Source organism: Lacerta agilis, chromosome 13 (assembly GCF_009819535.1).
Source record: "Lacerta agilis isolate rLacAgi1 chromosome 13, rLacAgi1.pri, whole genome shotgun sequence".
Classification (NCBI taxonomy): domain Eukaryota; kingdom Metazoa; phylum Chordata; class Lepidosauria; order Squamata; family Lacertidae; genus Lacerta; species Lacerta agilis.
Window position 1 is genome coordinate 42,495,916 of NC_046324.1, and position 24,638 is coordinate 42,520,553.

The window sequence follows — 24,638 nt, forward strand, 5'->3', positions numbered from 1 at the left end:
CCCATCCTCCTTTGAGAGCAAGGACACAATACAATGGTACCTCGGGTTAAGAACTTAATTTGTTCTGGAGGTCTGTTCTTATCCTGAAGCAAAGTTCTTAACCTGAAGCGTTATTTCTGGGTTAGTGGAGTCTGTAACCTGAAGCGTCTGTAACCCGAGGTACCACTGTATAAACGTTAATAACAATGATAATGACAATTTGTTCCTTAGTATATAGCTTCCACCTCTGTGTGCAATATATACAGGTGAAACTCGAAAAATCAGAATATCGTGGAAAAGTCCATTTATGTAAGCAATTGTTTTCATTAGCTACTGGTGTTTAATATATGAGATAGACCAGTGTTTTTCAACCTTTTTTGGGCAAAGGCACACTTGTTTCATGAAAAAAATCACGAGGCACACCACCATTAGAAAATGTTAAAAAAATTAACTCTGTGCCTATATTGACTATATATAAAGTAATTCTCTTGAATTTTTCAATTTTTCCCACGGCACACCAGGCAACATCTCGCGGCACACTAGTGTGCCGCGGAACAGTGGTTGAAAAACACTGAGATAGACTCACGACATGCAAAGCGAGATACGTCAAGTCTTTCCTTGTTATAATTGTGATGATTATGGCGTGCAGCTGATGAAAACCCCAAAGTTGAAATTGTTAATTTGGGGTTCTCATCAGCTGTACGCCATAATCATCACAATTATAACAAATAAAGGCTTGACATATCTCGCTTTGCATGTCATGAGTCTATCTCACATATTAGTTTCACCTTTTAAGTTGAATTACTGAAAGAAATGAACCTTTCCACGATATTCTAATTTTTCGAGTTTCACCTGTATTGTCATCACTGAGTTATCCCTCAATGGGACGATCCTCCACAAACACACTTTTGGAGCCGTCCAAGCTTGTAGCCGTTTGCACCCTAAAAGAGGAGTCTGCTGGATCAGGCCAATGGCCCATTTGGTCCAGCATCCTGTTCTCCCAGGGGCCAACCAGACTCTTGACGGGAAAACCCGCAGGCAGGATTCGAAAACAACAGCACCCTCCGCCCCTGCAGCTTCCAGCAACTTGGTATTCAGAAGCACAGCTGCCTCCCGACTGTGGAGGAAGGACAGCCATCATGGCTAGTAGCTGTCGACAAGCCCTCTCCTCCACGAATCTTTCTGATCCTCCTTTTAAAGCAATCTAGACTGGAGGCCACTGCTGAGAAAGGCCCATAGTCTGACTAGCCAGTCGACAGAGAAAGCCCAGCAAGCCACTCACGCTCATTAGCAGCTTCTCGCTCTCTGTATTTGGCATCTGCTTTGTCCAAGTAGGTGAAACTCGGCCTCATTTGCAGGATTCCATGGAGAGGCGTAAGGTGGAGCTCACCTGGAGGAAAAAGATGGGCATTTTCACGGCCATTTTCACTTTCCAGGGAAGAAACAAGAAGGCAGAGCCATGCCCCTGAGCACACAGGCAGGATGATGGAAATATTGTCGCCAATCATCTCATTTAACAGAATCCCAACATTTTAAAAACACACACACACACACACACACACACACAATTGCTCAAGTATTTGAATTGTTAAAGGAATGGTGAGGAATCTGTGGCCCTTCGGGAGCATCTGGACTAGTATTTATTCAGTGAATTTCTTTATTACAGTTATTTAGTAAATTCATTTGTTCATATCACGCCCTTCTTCCTAAAAGGAGCCAAGGGCGTCAAACAGATCCACAACTGAAAAACAAAAACCGTAAACATTCTAAGAACAATTACAGTTTTAAAAGATTCTAAAAGCGTATGTCAAACCAATAAAAATCTTTTGAAAATAAAATAAAAGCCGTCATAGTTAAAAACATCCAGTGATCTCGGATTTGCCAGGAACAATATACTACAGCCACCAAATGCCTGCATCAACAGGAAGATTTCAAATACCTCCTGAAAGCTAATAAGGATGTAGGCAGGTGCACCTCACTAGGGAGGGCATTCCACAACTGGGGAGCCAGCACTGAAAAAGCCCTGCCACAGGTCAACCAATGGTGCCACCACCAACAAGGCCTCACCTGCCAACTGTAGTATCAAGATGGTTGATACTGAGGAAAGTGCTCTTTTAAATACTTGGATCCCAAGCCATATAGGGCTTTGCATGCTAGTACAAACACCTTGAATTGGGGTTGAAAGCTCACTGCCAAACTCCCATTATGGCCAGACTGACTGAAGCTAATAGCATTTTAGAGTCCAACAAACCACTTGGAAGGCCATAGGTTCCCCATCCCTTCTATCAAAATTCGTACAAGTCATGAGAATTCAACAGTCACCTTTTCTACTTTTCTTTCTTTGCTTGTTTGTTACACAAGAAAATATTTAATAAAAGCTAAATTTAAAAAGTAACCTTTTCTGTAGATTGCAGCAGCATATCGCGATATGTTACTGGTCGTCTGTGAGGAGGAGAACGTTTGCTTGTCCATCATCTTCCTGCAAGGACATGAAGTTGCCTGAATTATATCTACCAGAGCAGTGGTATTCTACTAGCAAGTCACAGCCCAGGATCAGATCCCATTCACTGCTTTTTAAGGAGAAACAGGGGAAATGTCCACAGTACAAATGTATACATTCTAGTTATGCACTGCATGTCTGCTCAGAAGTAAGGCCCGCAGAGTTTGCCCCCAAACATGTGCAGGATTGTAATCCAAGGCCCAGTTCAGACGTCAACAACCCGTAAATTACATAACCCGGAGCTTTCCAAACTGTGTGTCGCCACACATTAGTGTGACGGCTGCAGTGTGTAGCTGTGTTGCGTGAATGCTCCCCATACTCCTCCCAGGGCTGAAAGGGGTTGGTTTGCTAGTAAAGCTGAATTACTGTGTCGTGAAATGACACAACACTGAATTACTGTGTCGTGAAATGATGCACACCTAAAAAGTGTGTCACTTACATGAAAAGTTTGGAAAGCTCTGACATAACCAATAAGCCATGGTCTTTCAGATTGTGAATGAGCATTGGCCCCATGAACTTTCTCCCCAAGTATCGCAATTCTATGCTTCCAGAGTTTTTCAAACCATCGTTTACATTGAAACTTGAACCAGGAAACTGTGGTTTAAATTCTCGACTTCAAGCCAGAATATGAAGTCAAGTTTGGGGACAAGGGAGAGCAAAGACACAATCAAGATCTTTACATCTAAACCTGGCTTCTCCACCCTGGAAAGCTGGGGGATTGTCAATGCCAGCTGCTTTTTTGAGATCTCTATCACACATACACAATAAAAAGAGTTCTTTAGGGAAGAGGGATGGCTGCTAAACCAGTATGTCTACTATGGAAATGCACTCCAAGACAGGAAGAAAAGGGAGGAAGAAGAAGAAGAGGAGGAGGAGGAGGAGGAGGAGGAGGTGTTTGGATTTGATATCCCACTTTTCACTACCCGAAGGAGTCTCAAAGCGGCTAACATTCTCCTTTCCCTTCCTCCCCCACAACAAACACTCTGTGAGGTGAGTGGGGCTGAGAGACTTCAAAGAAGTGTGACAAGCCCAAGGTCACCCAGCAGCTGCATGTGGAGGAGTGGAGACGCAAACCCGGTTCACCAGATTATGAGTCTACCACTCTTAATCACTACACCACACTGGAGGAGAAAGAGAGACGTATGTTTAAGTAATTTAAGTTTGGATCCAAAGTTTCAGATAGAGGATGACGATTGAAAGCAACTCTACTAGAGAAAACAATGATGTGTAGAATGTATGGAAGGATGCTCTGTGTTCAGAAGAGGGAAAGAACCCAGACATATCTTTTTACACATGATAAAAGAGCCACAGGTTGAGCAGCTGCAACACAAATTGCTCGATTCATGTATGGTAGCTCAGCTTTCATGCTATATGCATATTTAGATTTTAAAATGGAAATCAGCCTTAGTATGGGTCAGGCCATTGGTCCATTCAGCTCAGTATTGTCTACTCTGACTGGCAGCCGCTCTCCAGGGTTTCAGGCAGGAACTTTCCACAGCCTTCTCTTGAGGCACCAGGGATTGAACCTGCAAAGCACATCCTCTGCCGTCCCCCAGAACACTCAGTATCTTATATTCAGGAAGCAGCTTTATGCCAAAAGCCAGACCCAGTGGTCCATGCACCTCAATATCACCAACACTGGCATGCAGGTTTTGCAGACAAAGAGTCTCTCCTAGGAGATGCCAGCGATGGACGTTTTAGGGCTTTGGCGTCTCGGTTACAGGCCCAGCACATCTCCACTGCCTCACTCTGCTGGCCAAGCAATGGTGGAGTCAAAACCCAGCTCCTTGATCTATAGCAAAAATAGTACTTACGAGGAATACGTGCTCGTTTCATCTGTACACGTGCCATCGACGTTGAGCGCGATCTGCTCTCCTTTGCTGCGGCAGTAATTGGGGTTCAAAGTGTCAATGGCCATTTCCAGCTCAACCTAAGCGCCAGTAGATCAACAGCACATTGACAATTAATAAGCAGAATAGAATAATTAGGGAAAGATGAACCAAAACACAAAGTGTCTGATTAAAATCTGTGACAGTAACTGTAAGCCTGTATTAGGAGTGAGGGATCTTTAAAAGAAAAAGGGGGGGAGATGTGTTTAAATCTTTCAAGAGTGACAACATACAAAAGCTAATGCTATTCTAGGCTGCATCAACCGAAGTATAGTGTCCAGTTCAAGGGAAGTACCGTATAAGACTAGGTTCCCCCCCTTAAAAATGTCAAAAATTAGGGGGTGTCATACAGGGCCATCTCCCATTTTCTTAAATCTGTAAAATAGGGGGCGTCTTATACATGGGGGCGTCTTATAGACGGAAAAATACGGTAAGTGTACCACTCTATTCTGCCCTGGTCAGACCACACCTGGAATACTGTGTCCAATTCTGGGCACCACAGTTCAAGAAGGACACTGACAAGCTGGAATGTGTGCAGAGGAGGGCAACCAAGATGATCAAGGGTCTGGAAAGCAAGCCTGATGGGAATGGTTGACTGCTTCGATCAGTGGAACTGGCACATTTACAGGTGACACAGAATACTCTCACTGCATCCATAGCAACTCAATTGTTTTAGTGCAGCAGCACCGACACTTTGGAACTCCCTGCTTATTGATACCAGGCAGGCGCCTTCACTGTATTATTTCCGGCGCCTGCTGGATCCATTTTTATTTAGACAACCCTTCTCAGGTGCTTAGAAAGTCTGTATGAGTTTTAATTTGTTTTAAGTCTATTCTACTGTGGTTTATTGTGCTTTTCATTATCGCTGCAAATATTTTAGTGATAATTTTATTGTTCTATCCTTTTTGTAGATCGCTTTGAGGTTTTTCCCTATGAGCAAGAGGTATACAAATTCTATGAAATAAGAAATAAATAGCCAGGCCACTTTGTACATCTAGCCCAGGGGTCAGCAAACTTTTTCAGCAGGGGGCCAGTCCTCTGTCCCTCAGACCTTGTGGGGGGCTGGACTATATTTTTGGGGGGGGAGAATGAAAGAAGTCCTATGCCCCACAAATAACCCAGAGATGCATTTTAAATAAAAGCATACATTCTACTCATGTAAAAACACCAGGCAGGCCCTACAAATAACCCAGATATGCATTTTAAATAAAAGGACACATTCTACTCATGTAAAGACACGCTGATTCGCGGGCCGGATTGAGAAGGCGATTGGGCGGCATCCGGCCCCCGGGACTTAGTTTGGGGACCCCTGATGTAGCCCAACACAGTCTCCACTTACTGGCAGCAGCCTTCCAGGGTTGAGGATGAAGAATGTCCCCAGCCTTATCTGGTGATGCTCCACACCAGCTGCCCTAGGTCTGGCACACTGACTGCAAAGGCTCTACTAAGCCATAACCTTTTGAAAACAGCTCGATTTGGTTATTAAACTACTTTTTCCAAGAGAGAGAGAGAGAGAGAGAGAGAGAGAGAATAGGCTCAAACCTTTTGCTGCTTTGGTTTTATCTTTGCCGAAAGATGAGTTACGTCATCATACGTCATCGAAGCTGGGCGAACGGGATACTATGAAAACACAAAGACGTTGCTGCTGTTAAGGCTAAAACAAGCCACTACTTTTGGTGCAAGGATGGGGGAAACCTGTCACTGGGGGCATTCACATGGGAGTGTGTGTGTGAGAAGAGGCAGCCTCCTCGCAATGAACCATGATTTCCAGCTGAAATCCAATGCTGAATAAGGGGACTTCCCCTTCCTCTCCCCAATTTCGTTTTGGGGGTTCCCCCCCCCCGAACCTTCTGGAGCAAATTTTGCCTGCAGGGGAGATGAGCATAGGAAGAAGCCCTGTTGAGTGAGCACAATAGCCGCAGTGGGTACAACCCTATATTTGTAGGATTCGAGATGTGCTGGCACCCTTATCCTCACTGTTAGGAACTAGCCTTTATATCTTTTGTTGGGAGTATTTGGCCTTCTTGCCTGGACCCCACCTGTATCTCTCCCTCCAAATGTTGAATTACAACTCCTACCGACTCCAATCACTTGGCCATAATTGGTTTGAAGTGACACAGGTTGGAGTCAGGAGTGACTCACAGGGTGGGGTACGGTGAAGGTCAAGTAAGGTCACAGGAAGCTTGGGGAAGCTCCAGGTTGTCGCTGGGGCTCCCACAGATGTGGGGCCACTGCTCTGAAGCTCCCCTGACTTCAACACTGCTGCTTCACCTCTCTCCATCCTGGCAAACCTGGGAGGACAGCACTGCTTCCACACTCCCACACCCTCCAATGAGGCAACGCTGGCTGAAGTCTAATATCTGAAGGAGAACAGATTCCTTGCCCCCTGCTTTAGTTCATTTCCCCTTTAAACAGGTTAATTCGACAATTAAAATACCTGGAACAGATACAGCTTCTCTGACAGACTTTTGGCCAGGTACACATCAATCTAGCAAGAGGAGGGGGTTAAAAAAAAAGGCATGTTACATTTTAGTTAGCACGCAGAAGTTTACAAAATCACCCCCAAGAACGATACAACCCTCTTTGGCAGTCACTCAGACTCAGCACCATATTTAAGAGTGCTTCGTCATGGAGTCCAACCTGAACCAATTACTCGCCACCGATTTCCGTGGCCAAAACCAGCACAAAGCTGAAAACCCCAAGTGGACGCATACAATGTTCTTTAATCTGCCCTGAAGCCAATGCAAATGGAAGACATGTATCTATTTACCTCCTGTATAATTGGGTCATCTTCTTCATTTGCCATAGTAGCATGGAAAGAAAAGTGGTGTTGCTAGTATTGTTTCGAGAGAACTGGAAAAGAAGAAAGAGAAATCACCAAAATTCAGTTGAGCCAGGACTCTTTTTTTCTCATTTGTTAGCAAACTTGGCATAACAGCAGCTTGATGTGCAGAACTTCATGAGTGGTAAAGTTTGTCTCCATGCTGTAATAATGATAATAATATTTACCTGCTAATGAGCGGCCATAGCAAAAGAGCTGAGAAGTCAGTTAAGAGATGCAAGGGGATAGGACAATGACTTAGGGAGAGGAATGGTCTGCCGTTGTTTTTTTTAACATATATGAGCATGGCAGACTACCCAGCAACACCTCTCCCAACCCCTGGCAAAGTGGTGTAGTGGTTAGAATGTTGGCCCTGTGAGACCAGGGTTCAAATCCCTGCACAGCCATGGAATTCACTGGGTGACCTTGGACCAGTCACAGTCTCTCAGCCTAACCTACCTCACAGGGTTGTTGTGGGATAAATTAGGAAGGAAGAGAACCATGGATGCCACCTGGAGAAAAGGTGGGGTAAACGCGTGAAAAATAAATAATAAATATTATTGGGTTGAGGTAAGACTTAATCCATCCTCATGGAAGTGTAGCATTGCTGTGGCATTGGTAGGGCCGGGGCTGTTGTTTTTTATTCAGTCATTGTATTTTTATGAATTGGACAGTGTCCTTGAAGCTACTAACATGAGTTTGGCCAAACTGCGGGAGGCAGTGAAGGATAGGCGTGCCTGGTGTGCTCTGGTCCATGGGGTCACGAAGAGTCGGACATGACTGAACAACAACAACAACATTTTAATGAAAATTATATACATTATACACCTGCTAAGGTCAGCTGCTCAATCTGCAGAATTCAGAGCGGATTAATTTCTTGGCAGCGACCTGTGAAATGTTAACACCTACAAAGCTCTGCTGAGCAAAGTGTTGCTACAGGCACAGAAGAAACCAGGGACTGTAAGAGAGTTGGCAACCCTAGCAGAGGAATCTATTTGGACAGCCATCACCCAATATTGTGTTAGGGCAGCGTAATAAATAGAAGCCAACTCAGGAGCCAGGGCAGGTCAGCTGGTCAGTGAGTCACCAAGAACTCCATTGTCAGTGCAACTGCTATGCAAGGCTGGGCCCAAGTACAGAGTGCCACTCCCTGCTCTAAAGTAATTTAGCATTGAACACGCAAAACCCACATTCAACTCCTAAAGGCCACCCCAATGTCATTTTTCTAAGAACCCTTTTGCATACATAAATCTCCTGCCACAACTGTAAAGCTCAAGCTGAACTGGACCACAATTATTTTCTCTCAGGGCTATCAGGAGATCTCAAAAAGTTTGCAACGTAAGATAGAACACAGGTCTGCAGTGGCAGAGGGAAACTGGGGTTATTCTATTTTACTAATAACTTTTTCTTCCCATCTGGGGAAAAGAAGCAAGGTGCCCATTGGCACCTGCTCATTCAAAAAAAACAACTCATTTTCTTGGCAGTGAATAAACCTCCCAAGTCAAGTCACCCTGATGTAACTATACAGCAGAAAAAGAAGAAACGGATTTTTGCCCTAGCCAAAACAACTCTCTCCCTGATCAGGAGAGAATATTCCCAGGGAAGACTTCAGGAAGGAGAGCCTGAAAAACTCACTCAAAGCGGTGTGTGTGTGTTTATTCCTGAAGGCTCCTTGCTGGGAAGGAGCGTGGCTGATGTAACTATGCAGTAATGGGAAGGCTTTGCAGAGCTCACATATATTCAGGGAGGCTGCTTTTGGGGGGGGGTGCGGAGAGAGATGGGGAGCGCTGGATCTCGAACCCCTGGCCTTGTAACTTTTGCTGGAGAGATGAAAAAGGAGCGTGAAGGCTCCCTCGCCACATATGCAGTTCACCGCCCCCCTTGAAATGCCCCCTTAGATTATAGGGCCCACTAACTTTGCTAGGCAAAGATTGCAGGGCTGGCGCGTGTCTCTCTCTCTCTCTCTCCCCCCCCCCCACCCTACTTTCCCCTCCTGCTCCCCCCCCCACTCCCAAGATTTGCAACAGGGGGAGAGAGGTGGGGGGGGGAGGAGGAGGAAGGGAGAGGAGGATCCACACGACCCGGGCCTTGCAAAAAAAAAAGAGCAGCATGCTACCAACCCCAGAAGCTTGCAAAAGTCCGGGAAGGGGAGGCAGTTCGCCGCTGCTGCTTCTCCTACCTCGTGGCTCCAAGGGGTGGAGGGGAGAGGCTGCCTTTCCCGGCCCCCTCCTCCTCCTCCTCCTCGCGGCAACGTGCCTGCAGGTCCGGCGGGGGGGGAAACCTCAGCCAGCAGCCATGTTGGTGTAACTCCGGTAGGCACGTGGGAGGGGGGGGACACGCCGGCTCCTCCTCTTACCCATAATGCTCGCCGGGGAAGCGGCGCTGCTGGGACGCGGCCGCCAGGGGGCGCTGTGTGCGCAGACTTCGCTGCCGCCGCCGCCGCCTCGTCACGGAGAGGTTCCCTTTAGTAAAAGGAAGCGAGCAAAAACGTACTGGCAGCGGTGGGATTCGAACCCACGCCCCCGAAGAGACTGGAGCCTTAATCCAGCGCCTTAGACCGCTCGGCCACGCTACCGGGATGGGAGAGACCGGCTTCCATATCTTCTTACTCATCCCTGTTTGAATAAAAATAATAAAAGTTTATGGGTACAGGTAGGTAACCGTGTTGGTCTGCCATAGTCAAAACAAAATAAAATTTAAAAATTCCTTCCAGTAGCACCTTAGAGACCAGCTAAGTTTGTTCTTGGTATGAGCTTTCGTGTGCATGCACACTTCTTCAGATACACACTTCTTCAGTTTATGGTTTTGTTTTCCCCGTTTTATTCATTCCTGATGGAATAAAAGTAATTAATTTTGGCTTGTCCTCTCCATCAAGGTGTATAGCTCGACTTTTCAGATTTTATTCTTCCCTGTTTAAATGACAGTAAGCACCATAATACTAATGCTTTGATTTAATTTTTCTTCTCCATTAACATCTGAGTCCGCCTTCCATATACTTGGCCCTGTTTTAATAATAATCAAATTTTATTTCTCCCATCAAGATCTGTCAGCCTTCCATGCTTTAGACATCCCTGTTTAAATAATTGCCATCATAATTATCATGATACTAATATTGTAATTTAATTTTCCTTCTCCATCCAGATCCCAAATTCACCTTCCATTTCTTACCTGTCCTGTTTTAATAATAATAATAATAATAATAATAATAATAATAATAATAATAATTTCCTTCTCCATCAAGATCTGAGTCAGCCTTCCATATCTTAGTCATCCCTGCTTAAATAATAATTATAACTTTATTTTCCTTCTCCATCAAGGTCTGAAACTTGAGACAGGGCTGTGTTTGTGCAGATAGCACAGTGCATGAAATAATAATAGGTGCACTGAAATTAACGGTTATGCTATGGAAATCTAGTATTATTGTTGTTGTTGTTTTGTGTGACTGGGCAGCTTGGAGGAGGGAAAGCAACTCTATAATCAGAATTAGGCTACCAGCTAACTCTTTGGGGAAAGATTCCGTCGATTATTCATCCTGAAGGCTAAATGGAGCCTCCATATTCAGAGGCAGTATATCTCGGAATACCAGTTGATGGGCAGAGCAACAATTGCCTTCATTCCCCTGCTTGTGTGGACTTCCCAAAGGCATTTGTTGGAGGCAGGATCCTGACCCGGCTGGTCCTTGGCTCTGACCCAGTTCTCATCAGCCACGGTTGCTAAATAGAACCTGCAGATTCAGAGGCAGCGTACCTTGGAATACCAGTTGATGGTGGGAGCAAATATCTTGTCTTCATCCTCACCTTGAGGGTCTTCCCGGGGACCATCTGGTTGCCATAAACGTTTAAATAATGACGGTTCCAAGTTCACACCCACGCCGCACCTCTGTAGCACTTTCAATGTGCATTTAAAGCACATGGCTTCCTCCAAATAATCCTGGGGAACTGTAGTTTGCTGAGGGTGCCAAGGAGTGTAGCTCTGTGAGGGGCAAACTATAGTTCCCAGCACACTCTAGGCACCTGAACTCTCCCTATGCCACTTAATCCTTTCCACAGCCCAGTGCCAGATTAAACCCTGTGGAGGCCCCTAGGCAGTCGAAATCTTGGTGTGGGGCGTGGGGGTTGATGCTCTAGTGGGATAACAGTGAACTAAGAAAGCATGATTGTAATTTTCTTTCAATATCAAATCAATATTATTTTGTTCCGTCGTTGCGGGGCCCCTAAAAGGCATGGGACCCATAGACTGGTGCCTACTCTGCCTATTTGGCAATCTGGCACTGCCGCAGCCCCTCTCTCGGCCAGCTTTTTTGCCCCATCAGCCAACACCACTCCTTGGTTTGCAGTTTGGCTCAGAAGAAAAGCGCGCAAGGAGAGTAATTTCGGGGAATTAAGGTGCAGATGGGATCCTGCACTCCTCACTCCATGTCTAAAAAAAAAACCCAGGCCCCCACAACTTAGTTTCTACAGATAGGGAAGATCCTTTCTGCCACTGTTGTCATAGAGACACAAGGCCATAGCCTCCATGTTGCGGTGAGGACCGGCTTAAGGGAGAAGGTGTGACTAAAGAACAGCTTGTATTTAAATAACAGTTAACCTAAAATGTTTAAAGGTATTTAAAGGCTGCAATCCTATGTTACTAGGGCGTAATCTCCATTGAAATGAATGGGACCTACTTCTGAGTAGACATGGAAGGATTACCCTATAAACATTTTGCTACTTAGTGGAGGCTGGGGGATTCTCAGGCCCAGGGACCAAATGTGGCCCTCCAGGCCCCTCTATTTGGCCCTCAGAATGTTCCCCAAGTCATCTCCTCTTCTGCCTCACTGGTTTTGCTTTTCCTCCCCTGGGTGTTGAATGGAAGATTTAAAAAAGGTTGCGTGTATAAATTTACATTTGTTGCTCTGCCGGCTACAGCCATATGGCCCTCAGCAGGTTGCCAGAATGTAATGTGGCCCTCGGTTTGACAAAAATATTATCCACCCCTGTCTTAATGAGGGATCACATAGAACAGTGTTTTTCAACCACTGTTCCGCGGCACACTAGTGTGCCGCGAGATGTTGCCTGGTGTGCCGTGGGAAAAATTGAAAAATTACTTTATATATTGTCAATATAGGCACAGAGTTAATTTTTTTAACATTTTCTAATGGTGGTGTGCCTCGTGATTTTTTTCATGAAACAAGTGTGCCTTTGCCCAAAAAAGGTTGAAAAACACTGACATAGAATACTGTGTGCGTGGTTTCTCTTATATATCTCAGGTAAAAGGTCTAAAAACTTGCTATTTTAACTGAAAGCTGAAAATTCTTCGAGGAGGCCTAGAGAATCTCTGAGGGAGCCAGGACTCAGCCTTGTTTCTTTATGGCTACAACCCTGTGAAACCCTGAGAGAGAGCCTGAAGATTGTGCAGAAAGAAATAACATGGCAGACTTTCGGAACAACACTGAGGAAAGATATTGTGGTCTGGTGTTGTGCAAGCATACTGAGAAAACATGACTTCTGGGCCATGAGACAGCAGAAATGTGTGAGTTCTGAACAAAGAATTAATTCCATTGGTTCAATGCCAGGTGAAAAAAGGTTTTTTGAGCCATAATCTTACAGCAACGTGTGCCTCGTGCCTTTGTTGACATCTTTTCAGCACCAGGTAAAAGACTTATTCCCCAGGCTTTTGATAGATTACAATTATGATGTTTTGTTACTAGGGTGCTGCCAAAACTTCCCATGGCTGTTACAAGGTAATTTTTGTTTTGATGGTTTAGCGTATTTATATTTTTAATGCGTTGTTAGTTGCTTGAAGAACTTCAGGTAACCAGCGACTTAAAGGTAAAGGTACCCCTGACTGTTAGGTCCAGTCGCGGCTGACTCTGGGGTTGCACGCTCATCTCACTTATAGGCTGAGGGAGCCAGCGTTTGTCTGCAGACAGTTTCCGGGTCATGTGGCCAGCATGACTAAGCTGCTTCTGGCGAACCAGAGCAGCGTATAGAAACGCCGTTTTCCTTCCCACCGGAGCAGTACCTATTTATCTACTTGCACTTTGACATGCTTTCAAAATGCTAGGTGGGCAGGAGCTGGGACCAAACAACGGGAGCTCACCCCGTTGCGGGGATTCGAACCGCTGAACTTCTGATCAGCAAGCCCTAGGCTCTATGGTTTAGACCCACGTCCCTAACTAGATTATAAATAAATAATCTCTAGGGTTCTCACACAAGATACCAACTTTTCATTTAAAAGTGTTAATTTCTAGAAAATTGCAAAAGATTCTGGGTGCATTTCATCTGGGTGCATGCCATTTGTTATTATTGCTTTAGTTGAGATTTATACATTGGGGGGGTTGGCCTAGATGACCCTTGGGGTCCCTTCCACTCTACACTTCTATGATTCTTGGCATGGACATCACGTTTTCTTCAGAAAGTGCTTTCAGCCCAGTTCATTTGATTTGATGAAGGGTTGATAAATGAAAATGCATGCTACATAGTGACTTGCATTTATTGCTCAAGCTTATGACTGTCATCTTGCTAACTAGGTTGGAACGGTTGGAAGTGTTTCTTTCCTGAATCCTGGAATTATGGGACATTATACACATACAACTAGCAGGTGAGGCCTTGGTTGTGCTATCACCAGGGCTGCCCAGTTGGCAGAGGCCCGTGACAGGGCCTTTTAGACCTTAAAGATGGGTTAATCTGCCAGTTTTGTTCTGTCACATTTTTACTGTTTTCAGTTCTCCACATTTCCTTGTAAGTTTACAATTTTTTAAAGTCCACATGGAAATGCAAACGTTAGTGCTAATTTCTTCTCATATGTTCAATTTTTGGCAAAGGAATTTCCCGTAATACAATGTACTTTTGTACATTACTTATATGCATTTTTATGGACACTTTACTCCAGTATAAGCATTATTTTGTACACATTATTTGGCTGGAGAACTGCATTGCAATATTCAGTGAAGTGCAAACTTCAAAGGATGGCAGTTTGTGTTGTTTTGGAAAGCATGGATTTGGTATGTTTGCCTTAATTTAACTTCCCCCCAACTCCTAGCCACTCCAGAACAATGTCCTGTCCAAGCCCAGGTGACCAAGGGTGGATTAGAGGGAGCACATGTTATAAGGATTTATTGCCAACAAAGAAACTAAGTCATCTCAATTGACTGTTTTTTTTTAACTGTATTGTATCCTGCCCAGAGACTGGCAGATTAGAAATATACTAACTTGAATGAATGAAATAGCACCCTGCTTTTGCAATTCAATGGACTGTTGAGTCCAGCATTCTTGTCTCACAAAAGCCAACCAGATTCCTGTGGGAAACTAACAAAGAGGGCATGAGCATCACAGTGACATGCACTCTACATGGGTAAGCCCTTGGACCTGGTCCAGAAGCTCTAGCTGGTGAAGAACATGGAAGCCAGACTGCTGATGGAAGCACATGGCCAACACCTTTGTTGAAACATCTACACTGGCTATCCATCTACCCCTGAGCAAGGTTCAAGGTTTACAAAACCCTGAACAACTTAAGTACGTTAGGCACCACCTGAACACAAATATCCCAGCACAGACATCAAGATCATCTGCAGGAGCATCACTGATTGTTCTTTTGAGTTGATGAGGCTCATTTGGCAACACCAACCTTTCATTTCTTTGGCCCAGTCCTGTAGAATGCTTTTCCAATTAAGTGATACAGCAGGCATATTCCATATTCACTTTTAAATGTTTGCTGAAAACTTTTCCATACCATCAAGGCTATGCAGACAAAAAAAAAATTTTCTGTAATAGTTAGCTGATGGCCCATAATTTCACATCCTTATGTGGTTTTTATTGTGTGTATGCAATTACCGGTACCCCCAATAGTGGTTGCAAAACGAATCAATAATGAAGTCGACATTCCTGACACAAGAGTCCCGAAATAAAGACACAAGCTTTGGATAAGATTCTTCCTCATAAATTTATTGAAAATGTACCTATCACAACGTTTTTGTGCTTCTTCCTTTCCGTCAGGCAATGTAAACACGATACAGGAGCTCAAGCCTCTTATCCTTTGCAACAAAGCTCAGCAAAACCTTTCACAAGTTCTGAGTACTTGTCCGTAACCATTAAGTACCTACCCTCCAGCAATTCTTGCTGTGGAATATGCCTCAAAGAAGATCAAATCCAGAAGGAGAATATCTCAAAAGTGAAGCACTGGTGGCAGCTGGAAGGTGATTTCAGGATTTTTAGGTTAGTAAATCAGGAAACAAGTGAAATCTCCAAAGAGCATGGACATGGCAAATTAAGGTGTGTAATGAAAATCTGAGATGAATGAACATTGTAGGGGACTTACTAATAGGTCTTATAGTTCTGCAGTGAAGTAGCAGATGTTACTAGAAATTGCTTTCATCTCTTGAGTGGCTTTGGTACAAAGGCGACAAAGTTAATTAACTAATGATTAACAGTGTGCTACTTAATTAAAAGTCTGGATGTCACATCAAAAATATTTTCTTAAGGAAAGGAGAGCCAGAGGCTCAATAGTTACACGTAGTAGATGCAGTCAGGAGTTTGTAACTTTGGATTGCAGGTGGGGGATCACATGACTGAGTGCTGCTCTATACAAAATAAAAAATTACTCTGCATGTAGAAATCTACATGCTAGGTCCTAGTTCTAGCCTTCTCCCTGATATCTAGTTTTCTATATATAGGGTTTAAAATATATATATATGCATGAACATTAAAGCATGTAGTTTGAAGTCTAGATAGAGATTCACCATCAAATCTGCTGCATTTCAGAATTAAGCTAGAGGCTTCTGGGAACTTCACTGGGAATGGAGATGTCACTATAATAAAGCAGGCAAAAAAAGGTCATGCTACCATGGAAGAAAGCACAAAAGCATTATTTGCATAGACAAACAAGCAAGGACTCTATTGCAGAGTGTGGTCAGAAAAGTTGTTGCAACCCAATCCTATCTATGCTTATTGGGAAGTAAATCCCTCCGAGTTCAGTGGGGTTTACTTCCAAGAAAGCCCACATAAAATTTCAATCTTGGAGAAATTAAGATCATTTTTTGTTGCTTCCAAACTTTTCTCTGAAATAGCCACCCCTTCTTCACTTACTTTTTCATGGGGAGTTCACACAAAGCTGTTGCCATGTTGCTACATTCTGTGGCTTCTATGCTGTATTTACTGTTTTCAATATATATACCGGTATTACTAATAAAATAAAACCCTGTCCAAGTGTGCACAAGCAATGCATTTTAAGGGAAAATGTGCATTTAACCAGCGGTTGTGCAGGCACTGCCTGTCTTATTACATCCTGTTCAGCATAACTGGTGGATTAGTAATGAACTGTACCCCAATTGCTCCTCATTTAGCCAGGTACTGTTCTGTGGAGAGTGGCAGTGGTAGCTAACATAGCAAAGTGATCCCCTTGATATTAAAGTGCTATTATGCTATAAAATCACACACACAATAGGAGAAAACTATTAATTGAAGCTCACTCCTATAGAGAAGCTGATTAAAGGGGAAATTCATTACTAATTCCTGTTCACTGAACATGAAGCAGTAAGATGGGCTAAACCTGCGAGGAGCTTTTAATTAACACTGCAGAAGGCCTTTTGCTGAAAAGGGACTCCCTTATGACTAAACATTAGATGGCTCTTGACTATGGAGAAGGACATTGCTATACAATAATAGTGCTTATTAATTGCTATACTGGATCTCCTTTTAATTTCACTTCCAGCTAATTGCAGAAAAGCAATTCCTCTGAAAGGGCTCTAATGAGGAAGCCATGTCCGTACACTTTCATTTCCATCAGGATATGCAAAAATAGCACATTATTTGCTACTGTTGCATTCATTTACATCAGGAGTGGGGAATCTTGGGGGCTAGGGGCCAAATGTGACGATCTGGATTGCTTTGCCTGGTCCTCCGAATTCTGTGTGTCCACCCCCCCCCCCCAGGATACACCCACCTCATGTTCTTTTCCATCCCTCATTTAGTGCTTTTGTCTTGTTAGAATGTGTCCTTCAACTGTGATAATATGTGTCTTGCTTGCCTGGATGGAGAAATGTGTTGAGGTGTGCGTGTATGTATATAGCTGGATTTTGTGTGGCTGAAATGTAGTCTTCTGTACAACAGGTAAGTGTCACACCTGTTGCTACTCCCACTTTCACCTCTGGCTCTGCCCAGCACTGCCATGCAGACACCCAAAAGTTGCCATAAGGAAATGGAAGCCCTTGGTCTGAAAAGGTTTCCCACTCTTGATTTATATCTACTTTATTCTAAAGCCAATTGAGGAATATAAGGAGGTGTTAGTTCTTTTCTGCACTGTATACCTCCAAGGATTATTAGGCGACACCTGCCATCAAAGTTTTTTTGTTTTGTTTTTTTGGACAGCTTGACTTTTAACAGTATTCCAGTTTTAATGTAAAGGCTGAGAGTCAAGAAAGCCATCGTGTTAAATTGCACTAAGTGACTAAGACATGAAACCCCAGGATTCCATTTGTACCAGGTCCCTTTCTCAGGATAGATGAGTTATTACAATGAACAAAAACTACCACCTGGCAACAACATGTCATGAGCAGAATTTTGTTTCTCCTTCCAGTTCTTCAGTTTCTTTCCATTGTTCATTAAGAACTTGTCCAAACATACAGAAAGGCATATGTTACGGGTCCTCTCTCACAAGGCTGCATCTCCTCAAAATGAAATGTGGAATATAATTTGCCTGACTGATCAAAACATCACATCAAAATCTCCTTACTCTTCAAAGTCATGAAAGGAATATGAATCAGGCTGAAAGCTTCAGTTTGCAGGGAGACTTAACACAGCACTTTCAAATGTAAACACTGAGGTGGAACATTTCTGTAAGAGGACTGTTCCTCACAGACCTCTTGAATATTTGAATTGGCTCTTAAACCACAGAACAGGATGAGATTAGAGATAATCACCTCTCAGGGTTTTTCTTTTCAAAGAATTGTAAAAGCTTGAGCAGGAAAAAAACAAAATCAGCAGACTGCAGGAAACTGGGAAAGGTTCGCTCCATGTGGCATCAGACCAAGGAGTCTACCACCATCCTGACTCCATGATTAATAGGCAACAGTGGTTGTATGATAAAGAAAATATCACCCTTGGGTGTATTCCCTATTTACAGCTTCTTCCAAGTTTAAAGGAAGGAGGTTCCAGACTGCCTTCCTGCCCATCACCATAGAGTCAAGAACTGTGGGGATAGAGGGGCCATCTTCCCCAGTTCCTCACATCTATTATGTCCTAGACTGGAGGATCAAATCTTGAACCATTAACAAGCATGCATTTCTAACAAAAGAGACCCAAATGCAAAAATATCTGAATTCCTAATAGAGGGAGGCAGAGATAGAAGAGGGAAGTAAAACATGAAGCAACTTTCTATTGCGCCTACCATAAAAGTGAACGTCTGCTTTATTTCTTCCAAATGAAGAGACAGGCTTCCCTGGTTGGACTATTTGTACAAAATTATCAACAGCAACTGATATTGCATCTCTGAATGTCAGTAACAGTACATTTCACCGCTCCTGCTTCGTATTTCTGTTCCAACAGAGTTAGAAAAATCGTCATATGAAAAACACAATTATCAGTTAACACCACATAAAAAAACATTTTTTTTTAATTTCCTCCCACCCCCCGTGCACCTTGCACAAAAGAAGAGTCTTTTTAAAAAGCATCTATACTGATATGCGCGCGTGCGCACGCACGCACGCACGCACGCACGCACACACACACACACACACACGGAAACAGCCTTGGTTCAAGTTTCATTCCTCCATCATGGCCCAGGCCTCTTCTGCTTTCTGGTAGTACTGGTTGGCCAATCTCCCCTTCATGGCTTGCATAGCAGCTTCTGCAGCTTCAGTAAACAGCTCACCTAAGAAAAATGAATGGAGAATCACATGAAGGATGTCTCCAGTTAATAGATGGACGGATCTGTCAATTTAAGTCATCAATAATCTGTTTCCTGGAAGCGGTCTAGGTGGAGATCCCATTCTTACAGAGAAGCCATCGTTTGTTAACCATGCAAAACTGGTATGATAGGCTTTGGAAGGCTGTGCTTGTAGGCAAACTAACACAACATTGCTGAGTAGTCAGAGACAACTGTAGCCGAGATAAATTTTATGCTGAGTAGTTTCCATTTCTTTCATTAATTCCTCACCAGAAGACCCTCCTGTTCACTTTTCTTTTTGGAGAGGTATGTTATCCTCACTTTATCTCGATACTCTAGATTTTCTTTTCATTGGAACCTCTGGTTACGTACCGTCCTCCTTGTGAACGCTTCAGGTTACGAGCTCTGCTAACCTGGAAGCAGGTGCTCCCGGTAGCGAACTTTGCCCCAGGATGTGAGCGGAAGTCGCGCGCCAGTGGAGCGGGAGGCCCCATTAGCAAAAGGGTTAAGAACAGTTTCAGGTTAAGAACGGACCTCCGGAACGAATTAAGTTTGTAAGCAGAGGTACCACTGTATTTAGATATCATGCCACTAAATTTCTCCAAGGTTTAAAGAAGGTTGTTGTTAACTTAACTGTTGCAGCTGATCCTACACATTTGGCATTTATAAATGTATACTTTTCAAAGTGTGTAATGAGGATGTGTGGTACACCTGTGTATTCCTTTTCTCAATGTGATCTTTGGAATGTTTTGAGTCTTTATATCAGTTTGTTTGTTTTAATGTTCCTTCTGTACTATTATAAAATTATTATTTTTAAAGAAATCAGGATGATCACATGAAGGGCAGTTCCAAATAGGGATGCATGGATCTGCCAGTTTCGGGTTGTCTCTGTTTTTCATTTTTTCAATCCTAAGTTTACTTCTCCCTGTTTCCACGTCAGTTCATGATTTTAACAAAAATCCTCTTGAAATCTGAATTAATGCAAATTAATGCAAATGTCTGTTAACGTGTCAATGAATGCAATTTTGCCTAACACACACATTTTTACAAAACAAATACAAAAGCATTTTTGTATATTGTTTCCACTGAGATATGCATTTCTATGCAAATCCCCCCAAGTATATGCATGTTTGTACACATTCCTTCACTGGAGAACTGCACTGCAGAATTCAGAGAAGTGCAAATCTCGAACAATTGGATTCAAGGCAGCTTATAACGATTAAGACATGTACAGATAAAAAACAGAAAGCTAAAAAAGAAAAGAAGAAAGCCAGCACTGTACCTGATCTCTGTGGGTCCTTGTCTAGATGAAACCCTCCAGTCATCAACATCTCGGCTTCCCTTGCCAGGAGTAGATACCGGGGCTCATCCTGGGTCCCATCGTATTCCCCTCCTTCATCGTAATCTGTCATGTTCAATGCCGAATTGTACCAATGTACGGCTTCCTTCCAGTCCTGGCATCTGAGTAATTAAACAACAAATCAATCATGGAAAACTCCAAGGATAATTGAGGGGTGGGATATACATTTGGAGCTGCTTAAAGATTAGATCCTGCATCCTGCTGAGTCTTATTATTCGATCCGCCAAACTATGCAATAGGGGCAGCCAACCTGGCCACAGGAAAGTGCCCTAATTTCATGCAGGCTTTGGCCTATTTCATGTGGGTTAAAACGGAGATTGCACAGAGAGAGAGATGGAGGAAGGTGACAATAAGAGTGAGGGAAAAGAAGTGGTGGCCAAAAGGAGAACAAAGTGGCAGAATGAGAGAGTGAGAAAAGAAATGGCAGCATACATTTAAAGCGCTATGGTACCACTTTAAACTGTCAAGGCTTCTCCCAAAGAATGATGGGAGCTGTAGTTTGTTAAGGGTGCTGAGAGTTGTCAGGAGACCACTATTCCCCTTATAAAGCTACAATTCCTAAAGTAATTTAAGAATCAACACACACACACACACACACACACACACCTGCCACTTGTCAGAGACCCTTAACAAAATAGTACCTGTCAGGAGGAAGGTTCATGCCTGTATCAAACGCTCTAGCAACAAGGATCATGGAAGGACGGTCTCCTGCTTCTGAAGCTCTGCATAAATAATCAAACCCTTTGGTTCTATTTTCCTTGATGTCCTGTAAAAGCAAAAAGAGGATAACCATCAATTATCATAGTTCCCATATCTGCTTGTAGAAAAAGCAGAACTAGTGCAAAGAGATTTTTGTTTGGGATCTTAATCTACAGGAACATTGTGTGTTTCTTAATTGAAGATACGGAAGGGATGGGTGGTGGAGGGACAGAGTGGCAAACTGCAGGACCTGTAAGGCCAGGAGCCCATGAAGTTTCCCCCACCCTGGAGTGGTAGGAATGTGCAGAAGGCTCAGGGGAAAGCTCAACCAGTTTCTTACTCCTAGCTCCTCCCCACAAGCCCTCTTCCCGGCTCAACCCCCATCCCACCTCACCAAATGTCCTCTGTGCATACCAGAGAGAAATCAGAGTTGGGGTGTGTGTGTGTGTCTGTCTTACTGTACTGCGGCTGGGTTTCAGGTTGCCAGGAAGAGACGCTGCATTTGTGGAATGCTGAATGTGACAGCTAACGAGAGGAAGGATGTTGGCATCGTTCCCATTTGAGGGGACAGGGAGCCTTCCACACACAATGCAGAGCAAACTGCCTCCTGGGCAGCAAATCAGGGCTTAGCAACAGTATTTGTAAGATACATGGGCAGTGGCTCGGCCTGGGTCAGGCTTTGAAGCAATGTCCAGGGCCCATCTCAACAGAATGAGCACAAGGATCCCCTCAAAAATATTTTGAAATAAATGCACTACTATGCATTAGCATCTAAAGAGCCCCTCTCCTCTTTAGATCCTCTAAAATTACCTAAATGTGCCACAATATGTGCGTTTGTCTCGTTAACACTTCACATTTTAAGGTGTAGAGACAAATGTGATTCACAAGAGTTGGATGTGTCCCCAAAGGTCATCTGGTTCAATCCCCTGCTGATGCAGAAAATCTGCTGCTACAATATCCAAGTCTTGTTTCTGTGTTCATGCTGAAACATGCATCCAGAGGTGCAGGAACGGTCATGCAGGAGCCCTGTTTCCTCTCCAGGTTGTGGCAACTTTAAGCACTGCCTTGCTCACCTCTAGTGTGACCTCAGAGAGAATGTGATGGGGCAGCTGGGAGTACATGAGCCCTAAGCCAACAATGGCTTCCAGCTCTCCACAGTCAGCTGCATGCTCCAGGTGAAAAATGGCAGATTCCTCGTCCCACTCCTGGTCTTTCTCACAGAAACGGCCCGCTTCGTGATAACGAACCATGGCCAAGTGCACCTATGAGACAGAGAGACATCAAGGGAACGGGAGAAAAATCAGAAAGGAAGATGACTCAATCAAGAATAACCCGATGGGCTGCTCAGTTCCGCGAAACATTTTCAAGGAATTGTTTTGTGATTATGTACGTTATGTCTGCTCTTACATGGAATTGATAGTGGTCTCCCATCTAGGGGGCTGAAAACATCCACGCCATGTTTTGTGTTAGCAATGCCACCACACCAGAAGCACCTAGAACACTCACTGGGCATTGTCCTGTGAAACCCTTAAGCAACTTCTTAACCTTAAAAGCCAGCAAGCTAAATTCCTGGGAGTGGATTCACAGGAATATCTTAGTACTGCCTGGGGTAATATTTCCCCCCTCCCTCCTGTTCATGCTGGAGAAAAGAGTGATGTGTGGAGCGGGCTCCAAATGCATGCTCTATCTCATCTAACACCACCATGTATTTAGCTTGTCTCAGAGGAACACACATGCTGGCCAGAGGAAGGAACAGCACATTCTGAATGCTTTCGAAGTCACTTCTGCACTGCTACTGAGGCTGTACGGACAGACGCAACCTCATTGTTGTTGCTCTGCACAGCTCTCCTTGCTCCCCCTAAATGCAATCCTCAAAAGGCAGCAATATGGATGAGCAGCTGCCCATGGGTGCACCCTGAGCCTCCTCTAACGTAATATGAAGCGCTCCCCAAGGAAAAAATAAATCTCCTAACCATTTGCTGCCACTGAGGAAATATCAGCAGCTCAGCCCTGAGTATTAAGGCCAAACTAAACTTTTTTTTTATTTTACTTTACTAATTTTTAGCCTCACTGAGCAGCTTGGAAGACTGTGGCTCGAAGAGGGAGGTGTTTAATTCCTTTCTCTGATGCCCTTTCTCTAATCTAAATTGTTCTATCCATGGCAACATTAATAACTCCATAGTCACCCAGCAAGTTTAAATGCATTGTCAATGGAAAATTAAGTATTAATTGATGCACAGATGACGGGTTTATTCCTTTTTCTGGCCCCAGAACCAGGCTGGTCCTCTTTTACTTAAGGAGACAAGCAATTTACGTGAAAACCCTGCAGAGTGAGCCATTGGGCTCAGGTGATACTTGGTGCCTGCCGGATGCAAGAGACTGTGTGGTGATCAAACCTTCCCAAGGATGGACTTCCCAATTTTCTTCTCAAGCTCCAAGGCATTGAGTCTCTGCACTTCCACCGCCACACAGGAGGGTCTGTGAATGTGAACTCTGGAAGCGTTGTAGAGATTCCATTTCTCCACACTGACCTAAAACAGGGTGAATGCATCGTGACTTGAGTTTGAAACGTAAAAGAAAGAGAAGGAAGAAAAAGAAAAGGGGGGGGGGAGGAGAGAACGCGTGCTGCCCTATCTAAACAACAGTCCCGACTGAGAGATCCCTCTAGTGCCATGGGTTTTGATCAGCAAAGCTTTGTAGCTGGGCTTTTCAAAACAGAAATGTGCACGGCAGCAAAGGGATGAAAACAACATCAACACCTAACTCTCTGCCCGCAACCAGAATTTCTGGCAACTTTGGAGAACAGGCAGGTCACACCCATAAACTCCCGGTTTAATGCTGCACTACACAACCGGAGGCATGGAAAGTGTCCTTGGAAGCTTTCGCCACCAGTACCCAAGACATCTTTGTGGTTTTTCCTCTTTCTGAATTCATAATCCACACTTGCATTAAAGCTCTGCAAGGTTATGTACAAGGATAGTATCAACAAAAGAGCCATTAAAAAATATCAATAAATAATCATCTCAATTTATTTTTATTGTTGTCGTTTAGATTTGTCTACTGCCCTTCATCCACAGATCTCAGGGCAGTTCACAGCATTAAAAATATACTGATTGGTTAAAAGAAAAAATGTTGTAAATGCCTGTCTGCACACACACAAAAAAAGTTTTCAAAAGATGTCTAAAGGATGGGAGGGATGGTTCCTGCCAAACTTCACCGGCAGGGAGTTCTAGAATGCAGGGTTTGCCTCATTAAAGGCTCGGTCCCTAGTGAAAACCGGCTAAAACTCAGGTGGGTCAGGAATAGTGAGAAATAAATAATAGCCTTAAAACCACAGAAGCCTGAAAGGCAAGGAACCATTTCCAGGAAGAGATCCCAAGGGTCATCTAGTCCAAAACCCTGCAATTCAGGAAATGCATTATGTAGAAATTTGAAGGGGGGGGAGACACACCAAGGCACACGCTTAAGCCCTCTGATCAGCCTTCCCCAAACGTTCCCCTCTGGATGTTCTGGAATACAACTGCCACC

At 43.9% G+C, this 24,638-nt stretch overlaps 2 protein-coding genes and 1 non-coding gene across 6 annotated transcripts in view; all 3 read right to left on the bottom strand.

The window, feature by feature from the left end:
• The window catches only part of POLR3E (RNA polymerase III subunit E), a 39,031-nt gene extending 29,520 nt beyond the window's left edge, over nucleotides 1-9,511 (bottom strand). The window contains exons 1-7 of one of the 2 annotated variants that reach the window (XM_033166991.1): nucleotides 9,369-9,511; nucleotides 7,139-7,221; nucleotides 6,806-6,856; nucleotides 5,911-5,988; nucleotides 4,294-4,409; nucleotides 2,376-2,458; nucleotides 1,262-1,369 (exon numbers count right to left, since the gene is read on the bottom strand). In XM_033166991.1, coding sequence (XP_033022882.1) covers nucleotides 1,262-1,369; nucleotides 2,376-2,458; nucleotides 4,294-4,409; nucleotides 5,911-5,988; nucleotides 6,806-6,856; nucleotides 7,139-7,174 — 472 coding nt within the window. In that variant the 5' untranslated portion in view covers nucleotides 7,175-7,221; nucleotides 9,369-9,511. Of the gene's footprint in view, nucleotides 1-1,261; nucleotides 1,370-2,375; nucleotides 2,459-4,293; nucleotides 4,410-5,910; nucleotides 5,989-6,805; nucleotides 6,857-7,138; nucleotides 7,222-9,309 lie in introns of both variants that reach the window. The other variant, XM_033166992.1, reaches the window with a different exon arrangement.
• A 171-nt stretch (nucleotides 9,512-9,682) lies between these two features.
• TRNAL-AAG lies at nucleotides 9,683-9,764 on the bottom strand. Its single transcript has one exon. It is a non-coding gene; the product is annotated as a tRNA-Leu (tRNA).
• An 8,757-nt stretch (nucleotides 9,765-18,521) lies between these two features.
• The window catches only part of EEF2K (eukaryotic elongation factor 2 kinase), a 40,482-nt gene continuing 34,365 nt past the window's right edge, over nucleotides 18,522-24,638 (bottom strand). For 2 of the 3 annotated variants that reach the window (XM_033168082.1, XM_033168083.1), the window contains 6 exons: nucleotides 23,507-23,641; nucleotides 22,184-22,372; nucleotides 21,053-21,177; nucleotides 20,334-20,512; nucleotides 18,888-19,036; nucleotides 18,522-18,855 (listed from right to left, as the gene is read on the bottom strand). In XM_033168082.1, the coding sequence (XP_033023973.1) occupies nucleotides 18,927-19,036; nucleotides 20,334-20,512; nucleotides 21,053-21,177; nucleotides 22,184-22,372; nucleotides 23,507-23,641 (738 nt within the window). In that variant the 3' untranslated portion in view covers nucleotides 18,522-18,855; nucleotides 18,888-18,926. The remainder of the gene's footprint in view (nucleotides 18,856-18,887; nucleotides 19,037-20,333; nucleotides 20,513-21,052; nucleotides 21,178-22,183; nucleotides 22,373-23,506; nucleotides 23,642-24,638) is intronic. The other variant, XM_033168084.1, reaches the window with a different exon arrangement.